The sequence below is a fragment of the Crocodylus porosus genome, unplaced genomic scaffold (assembly GCF_001723895.1).
Source record: "Crocodylus porosus isolate Cpor-Errol unplaced genomic scaffold, CroPor_comp1, whole genome shotgun sequence".
Taxonomy (NCBI): domain Eukaryota; kingdom Metazoa; phylum Chordata; order Crocodylia; family Crocodylidae; genus Crocodylus; species Crocodylus porosus.
This window is the reverse complement of record NW_017728948.1, coordinates 15493148-15519070: the sequence shown is the minus strand read 5'-3', so window position 1 is coordinate 15519070 and position 25923 is coordinate 15493148. Positions and strand designations below refer to the sequence as shown.

At 44.6% G+C, this 25923-nt stretch overlaps 1 protein-coding gene across 3 annotated transcripts in view; it reads right to left on the bottom strand.

The window, feature by feature from the left end:
* The window catches only part of CFAP99 (cilia and flagella associated protein 99), a 105072-nt gene that overhangs the window by 74332 nt on the left and 4817 nt on the right, over positions 1 to 25923 (bottom strand). For 2 of the 3 annotated variants that reach the window (XM_019553330.1, XM_019553327.1), the window contains exon 2: positions 24531 to 24658. In XM_019553330.1, the coding sequence (XP_019408875.1) occupies positions 24531 to 24650 (120 nt within the window). In that variant the 5' untranslated portion in view covers positions 24651 to 24658. Of the gene's footprint in view, positions 1 to 24530; positions 24659 to 25923 lie in introns of those variants that run through there. The other variant, XM_019553329.1, reaches the window with a different exon arrangement.

Below are 25923 nucleotides of genomic sequence, written 5' to 3'. Positions count from 1 at the left end.
GAGGATAGCTGCATTAGGGTGAAGTGCCAGCAAAAATAATGCTGCCTTGACTCAAGGAAGTTAGCCAAGAAACCAACAAGAAAGTTAAATGGATTTTTGAAAAGATATAGTCCAGAATTTGATATATGGTATCTCTCTCTCAGCGCTAATACTTCTTGTGGAGAAAACTGGTAATTTTCAAGTGTCAATATGACTTTATTGGTAGCAAATAATGGGGTAAGTCTTAAACTAGAACTTTGGCTGAGGCCCAGCCTTGGCACTACAGAGTGCTAGGGGTTAATGGAGCTATTGTGGGGGACAGCACTTCACTGAATGATATAATCAAGGTTACTCTTGCCTTTTTTCATAGCTGGGTTTGTTGAAGTTAAAGATTTTATTGTACCTATCAAAAAAGCAGTAGATAATTCTGGACTTCTGGACAATCTGCCCTTTCTCAATTAACAAACTCTTTGAGCTTTTCTATAAAATGGCCCATCTTTCAGTACTGCACTTCTAGGCAGTACTGGGTTACAAGCTCATAGACTTGCCATATTGTATCAAATCAGAGGTCTACCTCACCCAGCATCTTGCTTCTGATAACAGAATCTCTCTCCTTTTTCTCTAAAGTTGCTTGTATCCTGTTCAGGAGAGACATTATTAGGATTTGGAAGAAGCCAGTGTCACACTTTCCTCAACCATACACACATTATGGAGACCTGGGTTCTTCATACCTTATGCATCAACCTTAGGAAATAAAAATATTTTGCAGCCCAAATTATAATCTTAATCATAGCCCATCAGCCTCATTACCTTCACTGACATTGCACCAGTATGCCTGATCAGTTCTGTAGTTGGATCTCAGTGAACAGCTATGCTAGTGGTGCACAAATAAAAATAGGATTCAGCTTAGTTCCTTTGAACTTGGTGGATTTCACAGAGCTAAGAGGAGTTTAAAAAAGTATACACTGAGTACACACTGGGACTGATCTACACTGATGTATTAATTGTATAACTTTTCATAAGACAAAAGATACTTGGTGATCTAATCTCCATGCTGGAAGATTTTTAAAGCCCTTTATCAGCAGCTGGAATCCCTACTTGGAAAGAATGCTTTTGAGGAGACGTCTTCCCCACAAGGCAAAAATTAAATGAAAAACCTGAAGAGAAAGATGAGAGAGGTCAATAAAGCTCCAGTAGTGACCACGATTTACTAAGCCTCCATAAAGAAATGATAATGGGTTCTTCATTTGCCAAGAATCATTGAGTTCAATGTATTAGTGTAGAAAACATTTTGAAAAGCCAAGAGTGCAAAGGTGGTATATCAAACCAATTTTACTTGATTGTACTTTTCAGAAAGCAGCAGCTGTGGGAAGAATGACAGCAAGAGCAAGAGATCTACTAATGGTAAGAGGGAGGTATCCAAATAGTGATCCAGTGGCCATTTAAAGGCCTTCCATGTACTAAGTGAGCATCGGGGGATGTTGGTGCACTGTCCTCTGCCCAGCAGCTTTTCTGATGGAAGAGCTGAATGCATAACCACTGCCTTACAGTTCTTGTGCTGTTTTTGTTGCCGACTTAACAGAGACAGGGAGAGAAACAGAAATAATGCACTTATTTGTACCATAGCAATGGCAGAAAAGCAGAAAATCCTGACGCAACCTGAGGCTAAATAGTGTTGACAAAAAGTGTAATGTAGGGACAGTTGTGCCCTCAAACTTTATTTTCTACTTAAGACTAGGTGGGTTACATGGTCCAAAATGTCCTTTCTCCTTGGCATAAAACACTGTTGACTACACTTGTTTTTAATTACCTAAAGTACTAGGTGTTCCATAACTGCATATAAACACTGAAAACAGTTTTAACAGTCTCCAGCCATGTCACCTCAGGATATGATCTCATTATAAACCTGAGGAAGATCAGTACTTGGGAAAGAAATCTCAGAGGAAAGGGAGATAACTAGCAAACGGGTAAGGGAAATGCCATGAACCAAGAGCTAAGTGACTGCCCCACAACAGTGCTATAGCACACAGCACCTTCTTTGAGCATGATCTGAAACCAAAACACCAAATATTTATGATCATTAGAGATCTCTGGCTACAGTTAGCAGAAGTGTAGCAGAGAAATTTCAACTGGGATGTTTATGGTTTAACAGAAATCACCAAAGTGTTTTTCAGTAAGATAAAATACTCTACTTGACTATCTGTTCTACTGTCTATTGTGTATTCCTTCTGTGTGCATTTGATGTAAAATGCAAATTACTCAGAAGGTCACATGTTAGAAGTGGGAGAAATGGCCACAGTATAAAGTGTGTACAATATGATAAGGAATTACACTGTTGTAGTGTCTCTTATGTAAGGTTTGTAAAGCTTGCTGCAAATTTTACAAGCACTTTACAAACCCTAGCAAGTAAATCTAATGAGATTCCTGTCAGGTGCTATTATTTTACAGATGCAAGAGCTGAGGTATGGAGAGAATAAAACATTTGCCCAGGCTGACACATTGAGTCAATGATGGAGATGGGAACAGAATTTATAATGCTAATTCCTTGTCCTGTGTCCCATTAGACCCTGCTAATTACTGCTAACTCCTTGTCCCACCAGACCATTGGGTCTCAAACTTTTTAAACTCAAGGCACTCTCAGAAAATGCTAGCTCTTAATTTTCACTCAGTTTTTGACTCCAGATAAATAATGGAGCAATTATTTTATTGCAAAGAACTCAAAAAGATGCCAGCAAAACAGGATGCTTTCAGTACTATGAATTCCCATTCAAAATCTTTTGGTTTATCTTATGAATCATATCTGCACATCTAACAGTGCTGAAGCTGCGTGATGGCACCCATAAAAGGATCACAAGGCACCCCAGGGTGGTATACAGTCCTAGTTGAGAATCATTGCACTAGGCCCTCTTCCCATTTCTTGAATCACGTTGACTCTGGCATACCTTCTCTAATTAACTGGCGGTTGGTTATGTTTGTAAAATGCTTTGAGGTTCCTTCGGGATGAGCGGTCCTGTATAATAATTAATGGCTGTAAATAATACGTAGCGTTTGCCTTCTCTTGAAACAAATATCAAGATTTATTCACCACAAGGCACAATAAATCTTGATGTTCGCTGACAACACATGTATTTTCTTGGCTTGATATTAATTCCGTGCTTGAGAAACTACCTCTCACTGAGGACAGTTTTGCCAACTACCACCCTGTCTCTAACCTTCCAGTTTTGGGAAGGTTACTCAGAAGATCCTGATGACAAAACTCTAGCTGTACTGGGGGACCTTCCATTTTTCTCCATTCCCTTTCATTCTGGCTTGACTATGGCTGCCCTGTTCTCACTGGGAAAATATCTCCTCTGGAAATAGGCAAAGGTCAGTGGCTGAGTACTCCACTGCACAGTAGAAAGGGAAGTTTCTTTGCTACTCAGCCCAAGTGTAAGTTAAAACCACAGGGGATGTCTTCTGTGGTCTGTCACACCTTCCCTTTTTTGCACTTTATTCCCTGCTATGACTTCCCTCTTTCTACTTCCACCCACAGTTTCTATTAAGGTATAGTACAAAAAGCACAGAGGATGGATAGAAGGCTGGCCATGTCCACCATCTTCATACTGCTGAACATTCTCCAAGGGAATCACAAGGTGCTAACAAATCTCCTTGCCCTATACTTTGCTCTCGTTTAGCCAGGGCAAAGCAAACTAAGCAGGCTAGAAAATCGAGCCCTAAACATGTGTGCTGCCTCCTTTAGACCCAGAAATTATCTTTGATACGGCAGCCCAGGGCTGGCCAACTTCTAAGCAGCTGAGGGCTATATGCCATGTGGACTGCAGCAGTGGAGGCCACAACCCCTTTAGCCCCCTCCCCTGCTGCAGTGTGCAGCCCCTTCCCTACATACACACTGCTGCACTGTGCATGTAGCACTCTTCCATCCCTGCACTGTGTACATGGGCAACCTCTTCCCACCCCACTGATAGCCATTGTATTGTGTGGGCAGCATCCCTACCTGAGCCCTCTTGCTGCACTGTGCCATGGACTCCACTGGCACTGGGGGCTGTGTTGCCTTTTCCTCCAGGGTGGGACCTGGAAGTGAAATACGGGGACCAAGCTGTGTGGGAATCAAGAGACCCCAGCTGTAGTCAGAGCAACAGTGGGAGCAGTGGTCAGATAGGAGCCTAGGTGTTGCCCCTTAACTCCTGATGGGCCACATATGGGATACAGGCCACCAGTTGGACAGCCCTGTTGTAGCCTGTTGGCACTGCTGACACATTTGCAAATCCTGGAGGTAGGGGGGAGGACTCCAGTGAAGTATCTTAGAAGTTGTGAAATAGTTCATGTTCCCTAAAGGTTGACCAGCATAAGGTTCTATTTTCTCACTCTTGTTCAAGACATACTGGGCCCATTTTCCTGTCACTCCTCTGCTCATGTTTCCTGGCAGTTTTGCTGGGCAGCGTCCACTGGCTCCTTGGGCACATTCAAGGAGCAGTGAGTGGGTGCTGCCTGGTGTGCTCTGCTTGGTGTCCCCGCTTAAAGCCTTCATTATTAACCTATGACTGTCACTCCCATCCCTGTTTTTTTTATATGTTATCCCCTGGAATCACTTATTATGTTTCCAGTGGCCTCTCTAACTAAGGGAGGCTCATAGTTCTCTTGGCAGGCCTAGGTCCGCGGTACTTTTGCATAACAAATAGGCCTGTTCAAGACGTACGTGATCCTATTACTTATGCTGATTTCAATCTACAGGGCAAGGTCGTTGGATTCCCCTTGTACATGGCCAAGAATGGAGCTTAATTGACTGCCAACTGGCTGAGGGTCAATTTGGATAAGATGCAGGCTGGAAGTTGTATGACAAAGGGAAATAAATGATACCTACTCTCTCAAGTGCAGTCTTTTTTTACAGTAAGGTTTGCAGCTCCTGGTTCCTATTGATCTCAACGACCATGACTGGTGAAGATGCTAACTACTCCTTTTGGAAGCAGACCATGCCTTTTCATTTTCATATTGAATAAACTCAAGGTGCTCTACATGACAGTAGACCTGAACGCATCTTGGAAATCATCAGCAAGTGGGAAGATGGTTTCCTATTTACTTACGCATATGATCTTATGGAGCCTACAGTAACTCCTTTGATTATACTGGCGTCCAAACTGTGCAGAGGTACAATCCAAAAGATTGGTTTTGTTTTATAAAGCCCATTATGGTTTGGGTTCTGGGGACTTCAGAGCACACCCCTCTCTATTTCAGCTGGGCAGCTGAGATTAACTCATATGCTGAAGGTTCCTATCCCCAGGTCTATACAGCAAAGGCTAAGAGAAAGTAGTTTTAATGGAGGAGGGAACTGTAGCTGATATAGCAGAGGTCTCCTGACAGGCTGATTTATTCACTATTTGTAGTTATTCTGTTTGTATCTCTGCTCCTACAGTGGTGGAATGACTGGTGAGGTTTTTCTGTTTTGTTGCTCAAAGTGCAGCTCTGAACTGATGATTATTATTGATTGACTATGGCTGCTGGATTCTCAAGACTGTTATTGGTTGTATTAAAATTTTGTGTTGTTTAGGAGCCTACAAATGCCTGTCTTGCATGTCTACAACGGATATAAATAAAATATTGCTATATACTTGTTACATACAGGTATGTCATTATAGTTTGAAAGTCTCTCTGTTATGTTCTTCAGTTTTTAAGAGCAGTATTTGCTAATTCCCAGGTATTCAATACCTTGTGACTGACTGGTTTGTAAACACCCTGTTAGTGACCAGCCAGGCATTAGATGATCTCTGGTAAGAAGGTGAAGTAAACTGATTCTTATACAAAATTTATATTTAATAGCATTGTTTATTTCTTTTGGGGATTCCTTGCATCTCTTTGTCTCCCTCCCTAATGTGTACTTTCTGTCCTACAGTCTGACTATGAGTTCCTGATTTAATGCTCTGGCTAGGACCCAGCAATGGGACACAGTAAGCTGAGGGCACAGAAGATCTATCATAAAGCTTTCAATGTGGAAGAACAAAAGAAGTGGCAGGAAGTGAAGTGTAAACAATGTGAAGAAACTTTCCTAACAGGTTGCAGGGAGATGGAGAGAGTAGAAGTATGTCCTGTTTGAGAGCCAAAAGAGAGAGAAAAGGATGGCTAAAAAGATGAGGATGAGAAAGAGAGGGCTTCTGCTTGGGTGGGCAAAATGGAAGAGGAAGGAAAAAGTCATCCTCTGTCTCTTAGGTAGGAATCTTTAGGCTGCAAGTTTATTCTTAGGTTAAAATAATCTTCAAGAGAGGAGATAATATTTGATGTACAGATAAAGTTGTTTTTGCCTTCTGAGAGTTAAATAACAGTTCGCAATGCACTCAGCTACATCTAGACAGAGCGCACTCATTTTGCCTATATGATCTGATTAATTTATAGTGCTTCAGGCTTCAGTGGTACTCCTCTCTAAGGGCCTAATCAAAAGCCCCTGAAATCAAAGGGAAGACTCTTATTGACTTCAGGCACTAAGACAATTTCTGGCCCCAGTGAAATCTGGGATTTTTTTGCCAAGGATTTCAATGGAAAGAAGATTGAGGCCGTAGGGTATAAATAGTTATAAACTTACTGCTATCAGTCATGAGCGAATACTTTATGCAGCAATATTGACTGTCTTGAAAAGCTCTGAATTAGGTTAGGGTTACTTTTCCTACTGTATTTAATATTGCAACAGTGTTGATGATAATATACTTGGCATTTTATGAACTTCAGTTAAGATGCAGTCTTTAACTCAGGTCACTCACAATCTACATGCACATCAGTCACAGACAATACAAATCAGACAGGTATAATTAAGCTTGAATTTTTTGTCATACCTGTGACAGGAATCGTGCAGTAAGTGATTTTCATATTTAAAAATAACCCTGACTTTTTTATCATTTGGAGATTTTGCTCGTGGGTGAGTGTGACACATACAGATGAACCAATTTGAAAGAGGACTCTTGCCAAGTTAAACCATGGGCTGCTAATACACAGGCTCAGCTCAACATCAAGACTGGAGACAACATAGATCAGTGAACTGCCAATGGGAACTTTCATTTCATTGCATTGAGCCACCCAGGTTGCACCACAGAAGCAGAAGTCTTTGTTTGCACATAGCATCTGGCTTTATGAACTCTGAGGCTCCTAAGCCATGTTTCTAAGAGCAAAGGTTAGAAAAACCTAAAACACTTGTCTGCTGAGATTAGGAACCAAAAGTACTCCAATGAAACACAAGTTAAATATTATTTCTAAATTTTAAATTGTAAAATCTAATAAACATTCAGTAATTTAACTTAATTTATTCTTAAGGAAAGATCAAGTTTGGTAGCTCACAGGGAAAATCCTTGCATGAAAATCCTTTTCATAACATGACATACTTGTTGTGGTGATGTTTATTTATTCAGCTAAGGTGATCTGTTGTGGTTAATGATACTGGTTAATCCTGGGCTAATTTTGATCAATGATTTCTAATTGTATTGTCTTGCTTGTTTATTACCTGCTATCTAAAAAACCAGAAATTCCTAACCATATTTCAGCTAGAATTGCAGAGGTATAAGTAACTATTTGTCTACCCCAGGCAGCAGTGACACATGGAGAAGCAGCAGTGGGTGGGCTGGCAGTGATAGTTACCAGACCAGCAACAGTGACAGATGCTATTTTTTCCACCTCACCCCACTTCTGTGCCTAGGAGTGCCCGACATGCTTCCCCTTAATTATGCTACTGTAAAATCATAATTACACAGGAAGTAAATGCCCAGTTTCCACTAGCCTAGCTAATGCAAAGAGTTCTGGATTGGGAATTTGGGGAGTTCTGTCGTGTTCTTTCTGCTACTGTTTCATTGAATGACCTTGGGCAAGTTATATTGCTTCCCTATGCCTCAGCTTTCCCATCTGTAAAATGAGGATAATAATACTTGAATTCTTTCTAAAGCTCTTTAAGATTTATGAGTATAAAGCACTATGTGTGGTATTATTAAATCAGGTACTTCTTTATTTCCTAAGGGAATTTTAATGTTTAAGTACCACTTTAAAGACTGCTCTCTCATGGTTTTCTTTGACTTACAGCTCTATTTTAAGGTTCTGTGTTGCTGGCGTATTTCCCTGAGAAGATGGCATTTGACTGGGGGGTGAGAAAATGCATTTGCTTGTTTTATAGTTGATAGGGCTGGAAGAGACCTGAGCAGATCATCAAGTTCAACCCCCTGCTATGGGCAGGAAAAAGTATTGGAGTCAAACAACCCCGGCTAGGTGATTGTCTAGCTTCCTTCTGAAGACCCCCAAGGTAGGAGTGAACACCACTTCCCTTGGAAGTTAGTTCCAGATCTTATCCGTCCTGACTGAAGTAGCACCTCCTGATGTCTAGCCTGAACCTACTCTCAGTCAACTTGTGGCTGTTATTCCTAGTTACTCCAGGCAGTGCTCAGGGAAATGGGGCCTCTCCCATTCCCCGCTGGTTCCCCTTGGTAAGTTTATAGATGGCCACCAGATCCCCTCTCAGCCATCTCTTGCAGAAGCTGAATAGGTTCAGGTCCCATAGCCTCTCCTTGTAGGACCTGCCCTGCTGCCCCCTGATCATGTGAGTGGCCCTTCTCTGGACCCTCTCCATGCTGGCCTCATCTCTGTTGAAGTGAGGCGCTCAGAACTGGATGCAGTACTCCAACTGTGGCCTGACCAATGTTGCATAGAGGGGGAGGATCACCTCCTTGGACCTGATCGTGATGCATCTGTAGATGCACGACAAGGTGCGGTTAGCCTTCCTGACTGCGTCCTCACATTGGCGGCCCATGTTCATCTTGAAATCAATAATGACTCCAAGATCCCTTTCTGTCTCTGTGCTGATGAGAAGGGAGTTCCCCAGCCTGTAGGTATGCTGCTGGTTCTTCCTCCCCAGGTGCATCACCTTGCACTTGTCCGTATTGAATCCCATTCTGTTCTCATCCACCCACCCCTGTAACCTGTCCAGATCTAGTTGTAGCTTGACCCTCCTTTCTAGCGTGCCCACCTCTCCCCACATCTTAGTGATGTCCATGAATTTGAAGGAGGTGCTTTTCACCCCCTCATCCAGGTCGCTGATAAAGATGTTGAACAGTACAGGCCTGAGGACCGAGACCTGGGGGACCCCACTGCCCACATCCCTCCAGGTTGAAAATGACCCATCCACCACCACTCTCTGGGTGTGGCCCTCCAGCTAATTTATGACCCATCTGACTGTGTAGGCATCAATGCCACAGTCACCTAGTTTTTTTAATGAGAACGGAGTGAAACAGTGTCAAAGGCCTTCCTAAAGTCCAGAAAGACTACGTCCACCGCAACACCTGCATCCTATGATTTTGTGACCTGATCATAAAAGGCAACAAGGTTGGTCTGACAGGACCTGCCCCTAATGAACCTGCCCCTATTGATTGCCCTTGAGCATAATCTCCCCTGCTGGTCCCTCGCAGATGTGCTCCTGGATAATTTTCTCAAAGAGCTTCCTCAGGACCGAGGTAAGACTAATGCACCTATAGTTACCTGGGTCTTCCTTCCTCCCTTTTTGAAAATGGGGACCACATTGGCCTTTTTCCAGTCCTCTGGCACCTGGCCAGAGCACCACAAGTGCTCATAAAGCCATGCCAGGGGTCTTGCAATGACCACTGCTAATTCCCTCAGCATCCTGGGGTGGAGATCGTCAGGACCTGCTGATTTAAACATGTCCAGCCCCACCAGAAGTTCCCTAACTAGGTCCTCTCTGATCCTAGGCCTGGCAGTGCCTTTCCTGAGTCCATCTGGAATCCTGGTGGGGGAGATGTCCTGGTCCCTGCTCAGAAAAATGGAGGCAAAGAATTTGTTAAAGAGGCCAGCTTTTTCATCTGGTATAACTACCAGATTGCCAAGCGTGTCCTGCAGGGGCCCCACATTACCTGGTGCCTTCTTTTTACTCCCTACGTATTTAAAAAGGACTTCTTATTATCTTTGATGCTGGTCGCTAGTCCTAGTTCCGTCTCCGCCTTAGCCTTCCCAACAACCCCACTACAGTCTCAAGCAATGGAAGTATAATCCTCCTTGGTAATAGCCCCTCCCTTCCACTGGGTGTACGCCTCCTTTTTAGCTTTCAGACGTTCCTGAATGCCTTTGGTGAGCCATGGGGGCTTTTGAGCGCTCTTGCTCCCTTGTCTGTTATGTTTTTGATTTGAATGTAGTGTTCTTGAGCAGGATTAGCACATTTCTGCCAGAGGAAGCCAGAGTGGTGTGCAAAGTTTCCCCACACTGCCCTGCCACTCCAACCATGTCTTCTAATTCTCTTGCTATTTTAGATCTGTGAATCTCTAGATTGGAGGGTTTATTATGTTGAATCTACTAGTGTAGTCGTATTAGTTTTTAAACTGCTTAAGAGACCACTTAGAGTGATGTTGAATAATTCCTCCCTAGAAGATATACTTGTATCCTTTTAATCACTGTTTATACCTGTGAAATGCAGAGAAAAAGTCCAATCCATCCTAGTGGCAGCCTATACAATTATTTGGCATTTTAAAAGCTACCTTAAGAGTTACTTTTTAGAAAAATCAAGGAAGGATGGGCAGATTCCTGGTGGCCTAACCTAGTCCTTTTTTGGGCAATTGGGCCTCAATTCAGTAAAGCACATAATGACCTCTTTAAGTATGAGTATAAGTACCACCCCATTCATCAAAGCATGTAAGGATGTGCTGTAGTGCTCTGCTGAATGAAGGTCTGAATTTAGGCTTTTAGGAAATGTACAAGAAAAGACTGAGTAAAAAGTGAATGAAGATGTTTTGATTTGGCTCCAGCTACAGATACATCTTTGAAGGATGGATTTAAATACCCCTTCACCCCATCTTCTTGAACAATGAAATTAAGAATCTGTAACAGGGGGCCCCTACACCTGCTGTGGGAGCAGAGCAGGATAGAGCCAGCAAAACAAGTATAGCTTGCAAGCAACCTAGCTGTGAGGAGCACAGTAAAATGAGCCATAGGACCTAGCTTGAAGACCATCAGCCAATGCTTCCCAAACTTCTCAGCATGACCCTGTTTATGGCCACTCTCAACCCACAGCCCCCCACCCCTGCAACCCCATCTGCTGATGCTGTGACCCCATTTGGGGTCACAACCCACAGGGGCCCTGTAGCTGTACCTGGGCCCTGTGAACAGAGCTGGCTTAGGTGACTGGAAGGAGGAGGAGCAGGGGGCCATATAAGCCTGAGCCCAGGGATAGAGGCTTAGATTGGCCCAGATCTTTGGAAGGGGAGGTGTTCTGCTGGGAGTATCACAAAAATAAGGTGTTTTATATTATGAAGTTAATTCCTTTTGGTGTTTTGTTAACTGGAGGACCAAGAGTGGCTCTAAGGGGTGGTTTGAGGTTATGGTGGGATGTCTTGGGAAGGTGCTTCATGCTTTGAGCTCTGCAAGAGGCTGAGATGAGGCAGAGGAGCCCTGAGAGCCTCCATCTGGGTTTGGAGAATTCCTATGAAACTGTTTGGGGCAAAGGCAAGAAAAGAAGCTACTCTGGCCTCTACAGACAACCTCCTGAAGATACTCATATTAATATCAATACCTGGCAGGCAAGAGGTTAAGGAGGCCCTAGAGCAAACTGTACAAGAGGGGCTACTGGGGGCACTACAATTGGCCTTGGAGGTTGAGTTCTGTCACAAGGACTCATCCAAAACACTAAAACATGACCCATAAGCCCTTGTCTGCTGGAACAAAATGAAGCGGGAAAATGGATTTCCCTGGTACTGTACTCTTCAGCCATTGCATGAGGATACTTCCATTGTTCCACTCCTGAAATCCAGAAGTCCTCTCTCTCACCTAATTTCAGTGATGCTTCTTTTGGTTGAAAAACAAAAATGCTGGACCAGAAAACATTTATCTTTCCAATATGTGGCTCTTTGGGAGGTGTTAGTAATCTTTAGGACTATATTCTTATGGTAATAAGGCCTTTGGTTAAAGCAGCAGAACAAGTAAGTCTAACAAATAAGAACAGCGAACGCAGGAGTTGTGAGGGCTTTGTTTCCTTAAGTTCTTCTGCTCTGCAAACTGTAAGTATGCTGTAGGGGGTATCTTGTTCTGAGTTTTGGTAGAAAGCTGCTCATTCCCTATAAATCCAGTAACTGATAGCTTCTGGGGCTTGTGTGGCTTGAAAGGTGACAGACCTGCCCTGTGTTGGTTACATCTAAACTAAAATTACATTTACTGTCTGACATGTGGGGGATTTACTTGTGCAGCTCCTTTGTACCACAACAAGCTTTTCCGCCTACACATGTAATAGTTCAAAGAGATTGTATTTTATTGTCAAAGTGACATTTCACCTCTCCTTGTTCAAACTGAGTTTGTGTTTCTTTGGTGTTAATTCTCCCATTTCTCCCCTTGTATATTGACACAGCAAGAAGTTGTGAAGTGCAGTAAGGGAGAAAAGGGGGAAAAATCTCCTAATAACTATTGGATCTGTTGTCTGCCTAAGTTACTTCAATTACAGAAATAAAGTGAAACAGCAAGGGGTACATTCTTAAAGTGATGCACAGAGCTTTAGCTGTATGATTCCCATTAATATTAATGGAGAATGTAAAGCTAACTCCCTGCATACTGCTTTGAAAATGTACTTCTTGGTAGCAATATTTACTGCCACCTTTTCTTTATAAAGACAGGCAAATACTGATCTTGCTTACAGTCACTAGTGTATGGCCAAAGTTACTCCTCTGACTTCAGCACAGTTGTTAGTTGTACACCTGAAATCACCAGTATACCAGTGTGCCAACCCTGCAGCCCCAGAAACTGGCACAAGAAGCAAGGGGGAATTCCCACTTTATACAGAAAATCATAGGGGTTAGGGTCATGGGCCAAAGGGAGGGAACAGGTAAAAGGTAAAGAAACGTCAATGGTGTGGTAACATATACCCAGAACCTTAACTGCCCCCCTCCCAAATGCGTCCCCGGAGAAGCCTTTAGTTCCTAAAGCACTCAAACAGCAGCCTACAGCTGCCTCTTGAGTCAGTTCAGTTGCTTCAGTTGACAGTTCTGGCTGACAAAGCTAGTGGGATATCCAACTCCACTGTGCACTCCTCTGTTTACGGCTGACCAGGTACTACTTATGCCTGCTCTCTCTTCCCTTTATTCCACCCTCAAGCTTCCTCTTCCTTTTTCTCTTATACCCCGCCTCCCAACTTCTGGGGATTTCTGGAAGTTGTAGGCCAAATTAAGTCAGCAGCTTTTACACATATTAAATTCATATTACACCAGAAATGTAGAGCTGAATATTCTCCAAATTGTTCTCTCCTTCTTCTTCCCCAGTTCAGGACAAGAAACTTTTAAAATGAAAGAAAATAGTGGAGAAGGGAATCCTGATTTTTTTTTTATTAAAGGTCAGGGAAAGATTTTTCTCAGTGATACCCTGCAAACCAATGCTTCTCCTCCCATTTACTAAGCTGCAAAGCTTGCCTGGCTACAAGCCAAGTGGGTGAACTATGCTTAAGAGCTCTGCAAGAGAAGGGTGGCAAAATTTTGCAGAGGGTGCATAAGCTTTACCAGACAGGAGGGTATGCAGTGTACAGTTCATGCTTTACTGGAGTGTTTAAATTGTGACCAGAGGCCTCAATGCAAACTGGGGGCTCTGATTGGCTGCTACTGAATCATAAAAGCTGAGGGAGGAAAAAGAAGAGGAGAAGCTGGGAGAGTCACTTGGAGATTGGGGGAGACAGCCCTGGAGAGAGGGAACACAGACTCAGCCAGGGGAGACTGAACTGAAACTTGTGCAGGGAGCAGGCATCAGCCTTGTCATCCCGTGAGAAGCTGGTTCCCTACCAGGTTTGGAGCTGTGCAAGCAGGAACACAGGTGCAAGGGAAAGAGTGGGGAGGAGTTGGTCAGCAAAGCTGGTAAGCTTGCTGGAGTTTGGAGAAGCAGCAGTGTCAGAGACCTGTAAGGGGAATTCCCTGTCTGAGCTGGGAAGGCTCCAGCTGCAGAATCATGGACCTGCAGAGGGAAACCCTTATCTGCGGTGGATGTGCTGAGAGGGGGAGACACTCCTGAGAGGGAGTGGGCTGAGAGAAAACAAACCAGCATGGGTGTGTGAGGGGACACCTCACCACTAGTGTTTGCAGCAGCTGTTCAGAGCCTATTTTGCTGTGTTACCAGGAAGGATTAAAGGAGTCCATTTCCCCTGGAGCAGCAGAAACTTTGCCTCTGTCATCTAGTGGTGTATCATAGTTATTAGAGGTACACCGATACATTGGTCTAATATTGGATCAGTACCGATATAAAGAAAATTGGCTAGATTAGAAATTGGCCTGATGGGGCTGATAATTTGACTGATAAATGCTTGTGCTGCATGCAGCTGTAATGCAGCATGAAGGCAGTGAGGAGCACAGCCCAGCAGCATGGAGAACTGGCTCCAGCTGGTAAGTCTGTTGTGGTGGAAGGAGAGCAGGGAGGGGAGGGACGGGGGGAGGCACAGATCAATGGCCCCTCAGGGTAGGGGAGGGGGCAGGCATTGCCTGGGCAGGGTGTGGCTCATGCTGCTGTGTGCACCCCAGGAGGACACAGGAGTGGGCAGCATGCCTCCTGGATCTGCGCAGGGTGGGCAGACTGCAGCTATGGGTAGGAGCTGGGGCTGCACAAGGCTGTTCTTGGCTGGGACTGGGCTGGGAGCAGGGGCCAGTGGCACTGGGACGGGGCTGAGCCACCCCAAATTTTGCCACAGCTTTGTTCCCAGCAATGTGTGCCTGCCCAGCACAGTCCTAGCTCTTCCTGGCATGTGGGTGGAGGGCGGGGAGCTGGGGCTGCACTGGGTGGGTGGGTGTGTAGCGGTGGTGCTGGGAGAGGAGCTGCAGCAAAATTTGGGGTAGCCCCTGCTTAGAAGAGCCCTATGCAGCTTGCCTACTCCATCCCAAGCAGATCCGGGGGGCACACGCTGCCCCCTGACCCTCCTGGGGTGCATGCAGCAGTGGGGGCCGCCTCTCCCCTCCCCTTCCACCACAACAGAGGCAGCTATATCAGAAATTGGATCAGTATTGACCGATATGCCTCCTTAAATATCAGCTATCAGTATTGGCCCCCAAAATCTCTATCAGTGCACCCCTAATAGTTATAGCTGTGTTGCCATTTATTGTTACGGAAAGTGGATTGTAACCAGAAGGAAATCAGTTGGGTTATGGGGGAAAACTGGTTTAAAGGGTTATAACAAGTTGAATTTAATTATTAAGGTTGTTGAACACAAGTGGGACCACCCAGCGTGCTGGAATTATCCACCTACTGTTGTAGCCGTAAATTTTATCTAAATTGTTAGTTTTATTATTAACTATTGTTGTTATTTTTTGTTTGTCTATTTTTCTGTATATAAATTGGTTGTGTATAATAAAAAATAACATGTTCATTGGGTTCAGAGCAGATTTCTGGGTGGTGAGGGTGAGGCACACACCTCAGTCAGTAGTCTGCCTGAGGGGCTGCCAGGGCTACTGAAACCCTGAAGACCCAAAAACCAGTGTATCACCTGGCCTTAGCATGCCAGCATGGGTTACATATATGGCAAAACTTCTGTTGGCTCCAGCAAGAACCAGAGAAGGGCATAAGAATGAAAACAAGAGTACGCAGCTGTTGCAGGGCTACCAAGAGCAAGAATTACACAAGCCCTGAAAACTGTAGCTAGTGGGTCATATCCTCCTGGACTTGTTTGCATGTAAGCAGTCTTTCTAGTTCAATGGGGCTACTTGTACAAGTGAGACCAGCAAGATACAACTCAGTAATGCATTTTTCATTTCTAATGGGGGTTGCTATAGGTGGGGCTGGCAACATTAGGGTGGCAAATATTTGCCATTATAAGACCACTGTGTTAAATGTATACATGTCACTGTTACAGGGCAGTCTGTCCTTTTCAGAAGAAACAATCAACACTTTTAAGAAAGTCCAGCTGTGGGACATTTGGATAATAAGAGGGTGTCCCACTAAGAACTTTAAAAGTTCTTTTTCACCTGTGCTTTCTCCTCTGAGAAGGAAGCTGTGAAAGAAATAACTCTGTTATAAGGAGGAGTCAGGCTGCTGTTCTGGGGTCAGAGAAGGAAAGGGTTCCATGCCTGTCTGGGAGGTGACAGAATGATTTTTGTTTGGTTCTTTCTTTTACTTAAAGATGGAGCTTTGTTTCGGAGGATTGGCTAAAGAACTCCTAAGGGAGTGAATTCTCCTGAAAAGTTAGCCAGGGTGGGTATCCAGAAAACCAGAATCAAGTCAGGTATCCAAAGGGTTGGGTAATACTCGGGTTCTATGGGCAAGCCATGTCAAGTATCCAGAGTCTGTCAGGAAGCTAGTAGCAGAACAAACCAAGGGTGTGGCAACCTGGGTACCAAAGTAAACCTTGTTACCCAGACTCTTCCAGGTCTGGGGTTTATATTGGAAGGAGTGAGGAGCCAGCTGACCCAGCCTGGTTACTACAAGGCTGGGAGTGGGCATGTGGCTAGGCCCAGCTGAAGGGTTCTGGCTACCTGCATTTGTCGCAATGCTCTGCTGAGGAAGTGGCAGACCAGGGTGAGGTGGCTGTAGCAGGCAGGCTGAGATGCCAGGTTCAAAACCACAGTCTAACAAAGTGGTGGCTGGTTGTCTCCTCCCTGCCTCATCCCCCTGGATGTTCCCTGCCAGTCAGAAGACAAGTGCAGGGTGGGAAAACCTACCTACTGCCGTTGCTGCCCCTACTGATCCCAGCTGTAGCACCTCTGGAGCTCCTCACCCCACAGCTCTCCCAATTTATTTCATGGGGTGGAGGGGACTCCAGAGCCACTGGAACTGGGCTTAACAAGGGACAGCAATGGTAGACAGTAGGTGGGTCTGCCCATCCTGTGTTTGTTTCCTCCTCCCTCTGCAATGAATGTGGGCAATGGCAGTAATGAGTGGAGAAGGGAATGAAAAAGAGGGGAAGGATGTGCAGCTGAGGACTAAGGGGAAGGGAGGGTATGCAAGGGAATGAGGGCATGGGATTCTTATCCAATTTGGGGACTTAAAAAAATCTCTGTTGCTGTTCCTGCAGCATGGTGTGGCCCCACCTCCCTGCTTTCAGAACAATGCATCCCCTCTGGATCTGCCCCTGGACAGAGGCAGATTGAGGGGAATGGAATGGGAGAGGTCACACATTAAAGCCTGGAGAAGAACCCAAGCTTTCAAATCTCAACATGCCTGTTGGCAACAAGCACCTATGAAACCCACTGGCAAAGTGCGTAATGGTGCTAGTCAAACCAAGTTAGGAAATGCTATAATAACTTTCCTTTAGTCTGCCTGCTTTCACTGCCACTGCTGTCCCTTGCTAAGCCCAGTTGTAGCTCTCCCCACAGTGAAATAAACTGGGAGAGTTGTGTTTTGGGAGGGTTGTGGGGAGAGGAGCTGTAACAGCTACTGCATGTGGGCTCAGCAGGGGACAGCAAGAGTGGGTAGGTGTAAGATGAGCTGTTTAACAGTATTGTAATTGTTTATGTCATACCATAACACTTAATTATTTTAAAAAATTGCTTAGTTCTGCATACAATAACTACAATTCTGGGATCTCCAATACAGAGTTCTTAACAAACATCTCTAGATTTGTCATATGCATTTGTTCCCAACAGAACCTCCTAGCAGCATCAACCAATTCCATGCTGGGCTTATGAGCAGAACACGGATCTAATCCATGTTTCTGATGAGAGATCTGCTGTGGACTGGGTTGTTATGTACAAAGTCTGTGTCTACAAGACTTGCATGTCTTGTGCAATTGTGACCTTTGAATATTATTCCTCATTCTTTACTTTTTGAGTTCATTTCCTTCATTTTAAAGATCTATTTGCCCAGTCTGTCTGTCTGTCTCTCTTTGTGATGAGGTCCTGAGCCAGCCAAAGCCTGAAGGTACAAACTCCTTGTAAGGTGAAAGGCTCAATTACAGAATCGCTAAGATTTTAGTGATTTTAAAATAAACCCACACCATAATAATTGGGGAAGATGGAGCAGAAGGTAAAAGTTTAGAACACACCATCTCCTAATACTTTTCCTTTTCACCGCTGGGTAGGGCTTACTTCACAGTCCACAGCTGGCTCCAGTGGCAGCATACGTGGATTAATGCCTGGAGGATAGGCATGGTGGGGAGAGAGACATAGTTCAGTGCAGATAAAACCAGCAGGCGGGCCAGGCACGTGCGATGCAGGCTGTGGCGGGTACCCGGTGGCGTGTGACTGTGCCAGAGCCCTGGGAGCAGCCAGAACAGCCAGTGGCAGACAGCAGAGCCAGATGCAGTGCATGGCCAGGATCTGCTGGTGGCAGTGTAGCCTCAGCACAGCTAGGTCCTGGACCAGCCATGATCCTGCTGCTACCGTGGGGTGAGGGGCCACACCCAGAGCTTGGCCTGTGCTGCAGGTGCCCAGAGGGCAGCGGCTCCATATTCCCAGTGCCACCCAGCTGCAGGTGATGTTGTGCAGGGTCCTGTGTGACTGGCCTCAGGCTCTGACTCCAGCATGGACCTGTGGATAGCTGTGCCTCCCTGTCCTGGGCCTGGTGGGGAGCACATCCTGCTCTGGCTGCTGCTCCCACTGTGCTGGCCAGGGATGGAGCCTGTGGTTGCAGGACAAGGTGCAGGTTGGAGTGGGGCCCAGGTCCAGGGCCCAAATAATCTTAATCTGCCTCTGCACGGCAAGCAGGAATAGTCACTCTCACAGTAGTGAAGTCCTCCTTGTCCTGGAGGTCTCGGCTTCTCTGCTTCCTTCTTCAGTTGTCTCTGCCACACTGCTCAAGGCTTTTCTGCTGAAGACTCCTTCCATCTCCACTTTCTGGGGCTTCACACCAACAGGCTTCCATGGATGCTAGCAGGCACTCACAGGCATGTGCACACTCCAGCTGCTTGGTTTGCCATCTTGCTTGGAGAGAGAGCTGGAGTCGTCAGGAAAGGGATCCCTCCAGCATCATCCAGAGGGCAGAGTGTAATTAGAAGGGATCGGGGTTTTCCGCTTCCCACGGAAAAACCAAGAAAACCACAGATTTCTTCTTTTTATCAGAGAAAACATGGATTTCTCCTTTTAGCAGAGAACTCCACAGATTCCCTGCTTTTGCAAACAGCTCTGCAGGCTGGCTGAGCTGCAGCCTGCAAAAGCTGTTTGTAAACGGGGCAGAAAACCCCAGCCCTGCCTGGGGGGGGAGGTAGAGGGTGGGCCTAAGACTCTCAGTTGGCCATGGCTCTGCTCAGCTCAGCATCACTCTTTTTCTGGAGCCTGAGATAAGTGGGGGTTGCAGGTCATGGCTGGGGGCACCGGCAGGGCTGGGGGGGGGCCAGAAGCCCTGGCTCTGAGCTGGCAGGCAGCAGCAGTGGGGGAGCTGTCTCCATACTGCTTCTGCTGCAGCTGCCTGCTGTTGGGGGCTGGGAGCTACAGACTTGGGTCCCTGGCCCCATAGTCCTGGCAGCTGGGGGTCCCCTCTGGCAGGGCTGGGGGGCACCAGCTGTGGGTGGGGGCAAGAGGCATTAGTAGGGTGGGGGCTGTTGTGGGAACAGTGAGGGGCACCAGAGGTATTGAGAGGTGGGCTTTGGGGGCAATGAGGGGCACAAGCAGGGTTGGGGGGTGCTGTGGGGGGCTTTACATTTTTAATAATAGATTTTGGGGGGTTTGTCAGAGAATTTGTGATTTTTTTTTTTTTTTTTTTTTTTTTTTTTTTTTTTTTTTTAAATCGGAGAAAACCAGGATCCCTGGTAATTAGCCAGGCCATATCCTCTGCAATACAGCCATAACTCTTTCTCTGTGATACAGAGCCCTGGGAGCTGCCACTTAATCTTTAAAGAACAGCAGATAAGAGGCCTTCCCAAAGCTGGCCCTATGTCTCTTGTGGATTGGTTGGCAAGGATACTTTGAGCGAAGCACATTGTGCCTCCCTGATTCTCTCCCTGAAGACCAGATTCAGCCTTCTCTTCATAACATGATTAATCATCTCTGAGAGTAAGAATCCAAAACTAGAATATAAAAGTGCAGCCTGTCTCTCTGACATACTTGTGACTGTCTACTGGTCAGCTCAATAGCACTGAAACCAACTCCTAATCTTCACACCATGTTTTTCTACTTTCTTTCTCAGACAGGGTGGACTTGCACCTTGGCTGTGGCTCAAGGCCTGACCCTGAGCATCATCTTTGATTTTGGGCTTTTCTGTGTATCCTTGCATCCTGTCTGAGCCCCCAAGGTTTGGAATAGACTGCCGCTGGAGGTGGTTCAAGCACCTACTCTGAATGCCATCAAGACACACTCGGATGTTTATCTTGCTGGGATCCTATGATCCCTGCCAGCTTCCTGCCCCTGGGGCAGGGGGCTGGACTCTGACCCTCCAGGGTCCCTTCCAGCCCAAATGTCTATGAAATCTATGAAAAGCCATGCTATGTCTATATTTTAGCAATACTTTTTGGTTAACATGGCCTAAAATATGTTCTTTCCTATCCGTATGCTTAATAAGATGATGAGAGCCTAGAGGAACGTTTTTGTTTCAATTACAGTAATATCTTTTCCACTGGCCTTAACAAATACAATCTTGTCCCAAGAATATTGTTCTACTGATTCTCTAGCCTATTGCTTGAAGTTCTCTTCATAGCCTTCCACTCAGCGGTAGATTAAGATTTTTTGGGGCCCTGGGTAAACAGAAAATTGGAGGCCCCTCACACCCTATTATAAATCATGCTACTCCTCCCCTGCAGCTAGGCCCCAGGAGCTGGACTCCACTGTGGGAAGGGGCCTCTTCCCTTCCTGGTGCTGTTGGTGCCAAAGGCAGGAAGGGCCTTTGTGCCCTGTGGGCAAGGCTGAATGGAGCTGGCTGGACTCGGGTGGGGCGGTACATGCCTGCCTCTCCTACCTGCTCCCCATCTCCTCCCCACTCCAGCACCGGAGCAAAGCTGAGTGGGGTGAGGGCAGGTGCAGGCTGCTTTGCTGTGGGCTCGGGGCTCTCAGCCCTGCTGCCTTTGCCCTGGGAGCCCCATGCTGGCTGCATGTTCCGTGCCTGCCTGGCAGCAGGGGGCACAGCTTGCCACCCCCATTGCTGCTGGGTGGGCAGGGGGAACACAGCCAGCATGGGGCTCCTGGGGCAAAGGTAGCAGAGCTGAGAGCCCCAAGCCCACAGCAAGCAGCCTGAATTTGCTTTATGCACAAATCTAGAGGGACACATGCTGCCCCATGCCTCCCTGGGGGGTCCACACAGTGATGGGGAGTCGCCCCCCCATGCCCTCTAGTCAAGCTGCCTGTGGCTCCCTCTTGCTCCCTGGCCTGGCCCTGGATCCCATGTACTGCTCTGGCTGGGCAGCACTTCCTACCCTGCCACACTCCCTCCCTCACCATGAGGGCCTCAGTCTTCCCCCTGCCACCCTCTCCCTTTCTCTCCATAGACTTACCTGCAGGGAGCTGCTGTCCACGCTGCCTGACTGCTTTCCTGGCCATGTGCATTTGTGCAGCTGCTAAAATACTGTCTGTCTGCAAGGGGAAACCTGTCATTTCCAGAGGAAACCTAAGCATCCAGGGGGCCCCTGACTGGCCTGTGCATTAATCTGCCTCTGCTTCCACTAGGTTCTTCCTTCTTGATTTTTGTTAAATATAAATTCCTTGTCTTTAATGTCAACATCCTTCTGGGCTTGTTTCTGTTCTATATATGTATACTTATTAAAATCTCCTGTTCACTGTTGAGATGTCACCTCTGACTGGCCCATGTTCATTTGTTGCATCTTCAAATAAGCCCCTTCCCATTGTGCTGCTTACACTTGGGAGGACTTCCCTAGAAATACCTGCAATTTACTCCCGCTGTTCTTCAAATCTCTCCTTTTTAAACTCATGATCTGTACAGCCTTGACAGTGTTTAGGGCACACTTGTGCTGATACAACTGTTTATCAGGCTGATATAGTGATCTACTGTTTCAGTATTTTCTATCTGTATCCATCTGTTGTCGCTTATTTTATACTTAGATTGTTTATAGTTTGGGACATGGATGGTCTTTGTTTTGTTTCTACAGTACCTAGAAGAATTAAGTCCTCACCCGCACTTAAGGTTCATAAGTACTATGAAGTACTACAATAATAATAATGATTCCTAGAAGACTGTTTCCAGGTGCTGATGCAAGGCTAAATCATTATCAAAGCAAAGTTGGTGCAATGACATTGATTCCAGAATATATGGTAGGAATCAGTAAATCTAATAAAGGCATACTTCACATTCTGCATTTCCTAGTACACTGCAGAATAATACAATGAAATATAAATTAGAAGCAAATAATTAAACCAGGTAAAATTGTGTTTGTACCAGCAGTATTGTACAAGTACATTACAAATACAGGGCCAAATGCTGTTCCCAGACTTACCATTATAAATCTGGAATAACAATCTTAAGGTAAATGGAGCTGTTCTGGATTCCATTTGAATAATTGATTCCAAAATGTGGTCTGTTCTATATGAATTTTGTAGAATTTTGAATTGTCACTTCCATTAGAATCAACAAGTTGTACCTACCTACTGGACTTATTCTTTGAGTATTCCTGTGCCCAGTGTGAGTAAACTGACACACAAAGAAATTATGTGACTTGCCAACAGGCACTCAGCAATTTATTGTTTTTCTGCCTGCCAATCTTTACTACACTCGTTCCCTAGTAAAGATATCTGGCAACAAAGACATCCAGAGAGGCTAGGAAACTAAAAATATAGTAAGATTTCCACCAGTTCTTATTATAGCAGTCAGAAGCTTTAAATGCTGACTTGCAGGAAGAATGTATTTGTAATGAAAGAACGTGTACAATATCAGTTTGGGGCTAACTGAAAATAAAGCAGGAGAGATTTTAATCCTGATTTTTATGAATTATATGACATAGATAAAATAGTACCAGTGACAAGTAACATAAGAGCAGGGGGAAATCACATATGTGGGAGCTAGCAATACTTTTTTTTTCTTACTTGTCACAGCCCTATTATGCAAAATGAGAGGAAAGAAAAGAATGGAAGTCAAGGAAGCTTTTCTTGAGGAGTGAGTAATCGAAGGCATTGATTCTATGGTGACGCATCCTAGGCTACTGAGAGGGGTGGGGTTTTTTTGGGGGGGTATTTAAATATAAAAATGAATCTTATTTTTGGGACAAGATGACAGCTGAAGTACTAATGGGGAAGGGGAAAATTAGAGTGCACAAAAGGGAGGATATAGACAAGAAAATCAGAGTGACTTTTGCTGTACCCTTAGTTTTAACCATCCTCCCCATTAGAACAGTTTGTCAGGAAGTGTTAAGATTTTTTTTTTTTTCCCCATGAAGGAGGCTGATGCGTCTTTTATCTTTGCCCCTCAAGTTCTGAGTTAAGAAATAATAATCTGGATATTAAATCAGTGTGAACAGCTATACACTGGTGTTGACAGACACTTTTCATCCTCTTTAAACTCCTTCAAAGTAGTGATTAGACAATTTAAACTGCGTTACTCTTGGATATCTGAAGAAAACAGCTAATGTTACTCAAGTGAAGCTTACCATCAAAATTAATCTGAGACAACTTATTTCACAGGTGAAGTAAATGCCTTGAAAAGAGTTCAGTGCCAAAATCTGTTCTCAATTACAGTGGTATAACTTCATGGCAGTGATTTTAAATGGGCCTCTTCGGGTGTAAATAAAAGAACAATTTGTCTCATGATGTCTACCACCCAGACTGCTAAAAGGAGCTTGCTGCGATACTCATGGCAAGCCTAGTAGTGGAAATTTTGGCCCCTACGCTGGAGCACAACTAGGGTTAGGAAACTAGGCATTTGAATATTTAAGTAGTCAAATGAAGAGACAAACAACACTAACTTTGAGTTGTACTTACCTACTAGACTTATTCTCAGTGTTCCTTAAACATGATTGCCATAGCTCTGTACCCTGTGTCATATAATACACCTCTGTAAATTTGGTGACAACCAAACTTTACCTTCTTCTCTGTGCTGTTTGATCCTCTTCCCTTCCTGTGAGGGCATGCAATCTGAAGCAGATGTACAATCTGCAACCTGAGGCAGAACAATAGGGAAGTAGAAGGCTGTCTGGCAGGTAGCACATTTTGCCCAACATGGAAGCAGTATTGAGAATGGGAGCCAGAGATTTACAAAAGAAGTCTAGATCAGAATAGACAGGAAGTCGTAGATAGGTACATCCACCAAGTGCAAGTTCTCATTGCAACCCAAGACAACATGCCAGATGCTCCTGACCATGAAACTGGGCCATGTGACTTAATCTGTCAATCATCATCCCCCTTACACAAGCAGTTCTCTCTTTTTACTTAGCCTTTCAGTCACACAAATCTCATCTTGCTATCCCTCAACCACTAGTATCATCTTCAGCTCCGAGAACATAAAATACAATCTATCATCATTTAACATCCAAAGTAACATTTTGTCCAAACCCTCTGACCCTCAGCTCCTTGAAACTAGTGATATCTTTAAGACAGTTGCCCTAGTTTGGGGTTTGAAGATCTAGTCACCCTAATTAGAGGTGAACATTATAAAACACGTAAGAAAATTCCATGCATTTCAAAAAGTTGCATTAGAACAAAAGAACTTTCATTTGCACACTTGCACTAGAACTCTGAAAGTCATATAAAGCAAATTGGCCCTTAATGTACCTGCAAAACCTTAGTCGACTCATCCAAGAAATGATCCATACTCTGATTTTCAGGATTAAATTTGTTAAGCTGCTGGACCACTATTTCAACGTGTTTTCCATGGTTGGGCATCTTCACCATGCAGAGTCCTATAAATAAAGCAAATCATTAAATTTTCATACCTCCTTCAGTTGCAGCATAACATGTTGATAGGCTTATATGCTGCAATAACAAATGAGAACAGTCAGGTCAGCCTTTCACAGTTGCAACAGCCCGACCAGAAGGGCTAATGGAAGAAATGAGAAGACAATAGAAACACTGGTATTATGAAAAACTAAACTGCAAACCATAACATCTTCCTTATTTGGACAATGTATCTGTAAAGATCATGAGGCCAGCATTTTAAATAGTTTCATTTTGATATTGTGGGTTTGAATAGATATAAAGTACATATGAGAGGGAATCATTGATTCTAATATGCATGTTACAAGGACCAATTTTTTGCTCGTATAACCCCTGAACTCCTGAGCCAAGAAGTAAATACAGGCAATATTTCAGCTGTAATCGATTTATTAGGAAAAGTACAGAGAAGACTTCGTACTGTTGTTGTACCTTGATTATTATTTGGTGCTTTTGATTATTTGTATTACTATAGTGCACTAGTCATGTGCCAATCTTAGCTTACAACCGAAGAAAAGGATGAGACAATAAATTACTACAGCCAGTTGGGAGTATGGGAAAGGATTGTTCACCATGATAGGCTGCTGCTGGGTTATGATGCCAGCCTAACTGTTGTCAACTTTTCTTACACATCCCAGCAAAGGACAGTTCTCTGCCTGATGTGGTTTAATGACATCCCTCATTACAATTATTCTTTTTCATGGGAGTAAAGGTTTACAGAATTGGCTATCTAGTTTTTAAAACTCCATTTAAAACTCTTTGGTTTGTATACATGCATTTTTGTTGTCATTAAAACAACATTCATTATACAAAGAATAACAATGTTCAGTATCTGAAATAATTAATCTGCTTGTGTGAACAAAAACTAGCAATTTAACTTTTCACAGTGAAAATAAAATCTATGCATAAACCAAACTTAAATTCAACAGTTACCATACACTGCTGTTAAAAAAGAACATTTGATCAAGATGACTTAATCCCAATATGATAAAGATAACTTCTCTCCTATTGTAAAAGGCTGTTACAACACTTGGTATCATAGTTTCTAGGGTCAGAAGGGACCTGAGCAGATCATCTAGTCCGACCCCCTGCTATGGCAGGAAAGAGTACTGGGGTCAAACGACCCCAGCAAGATGTTCATCCAACCTCCTCTTAAACACCCCCAGGGTAGGAGCCAGCACCACTTCTCTTGGAAGTTGGTTCCAGACCCTACCCGCCCTGACCGTGAAGTAGC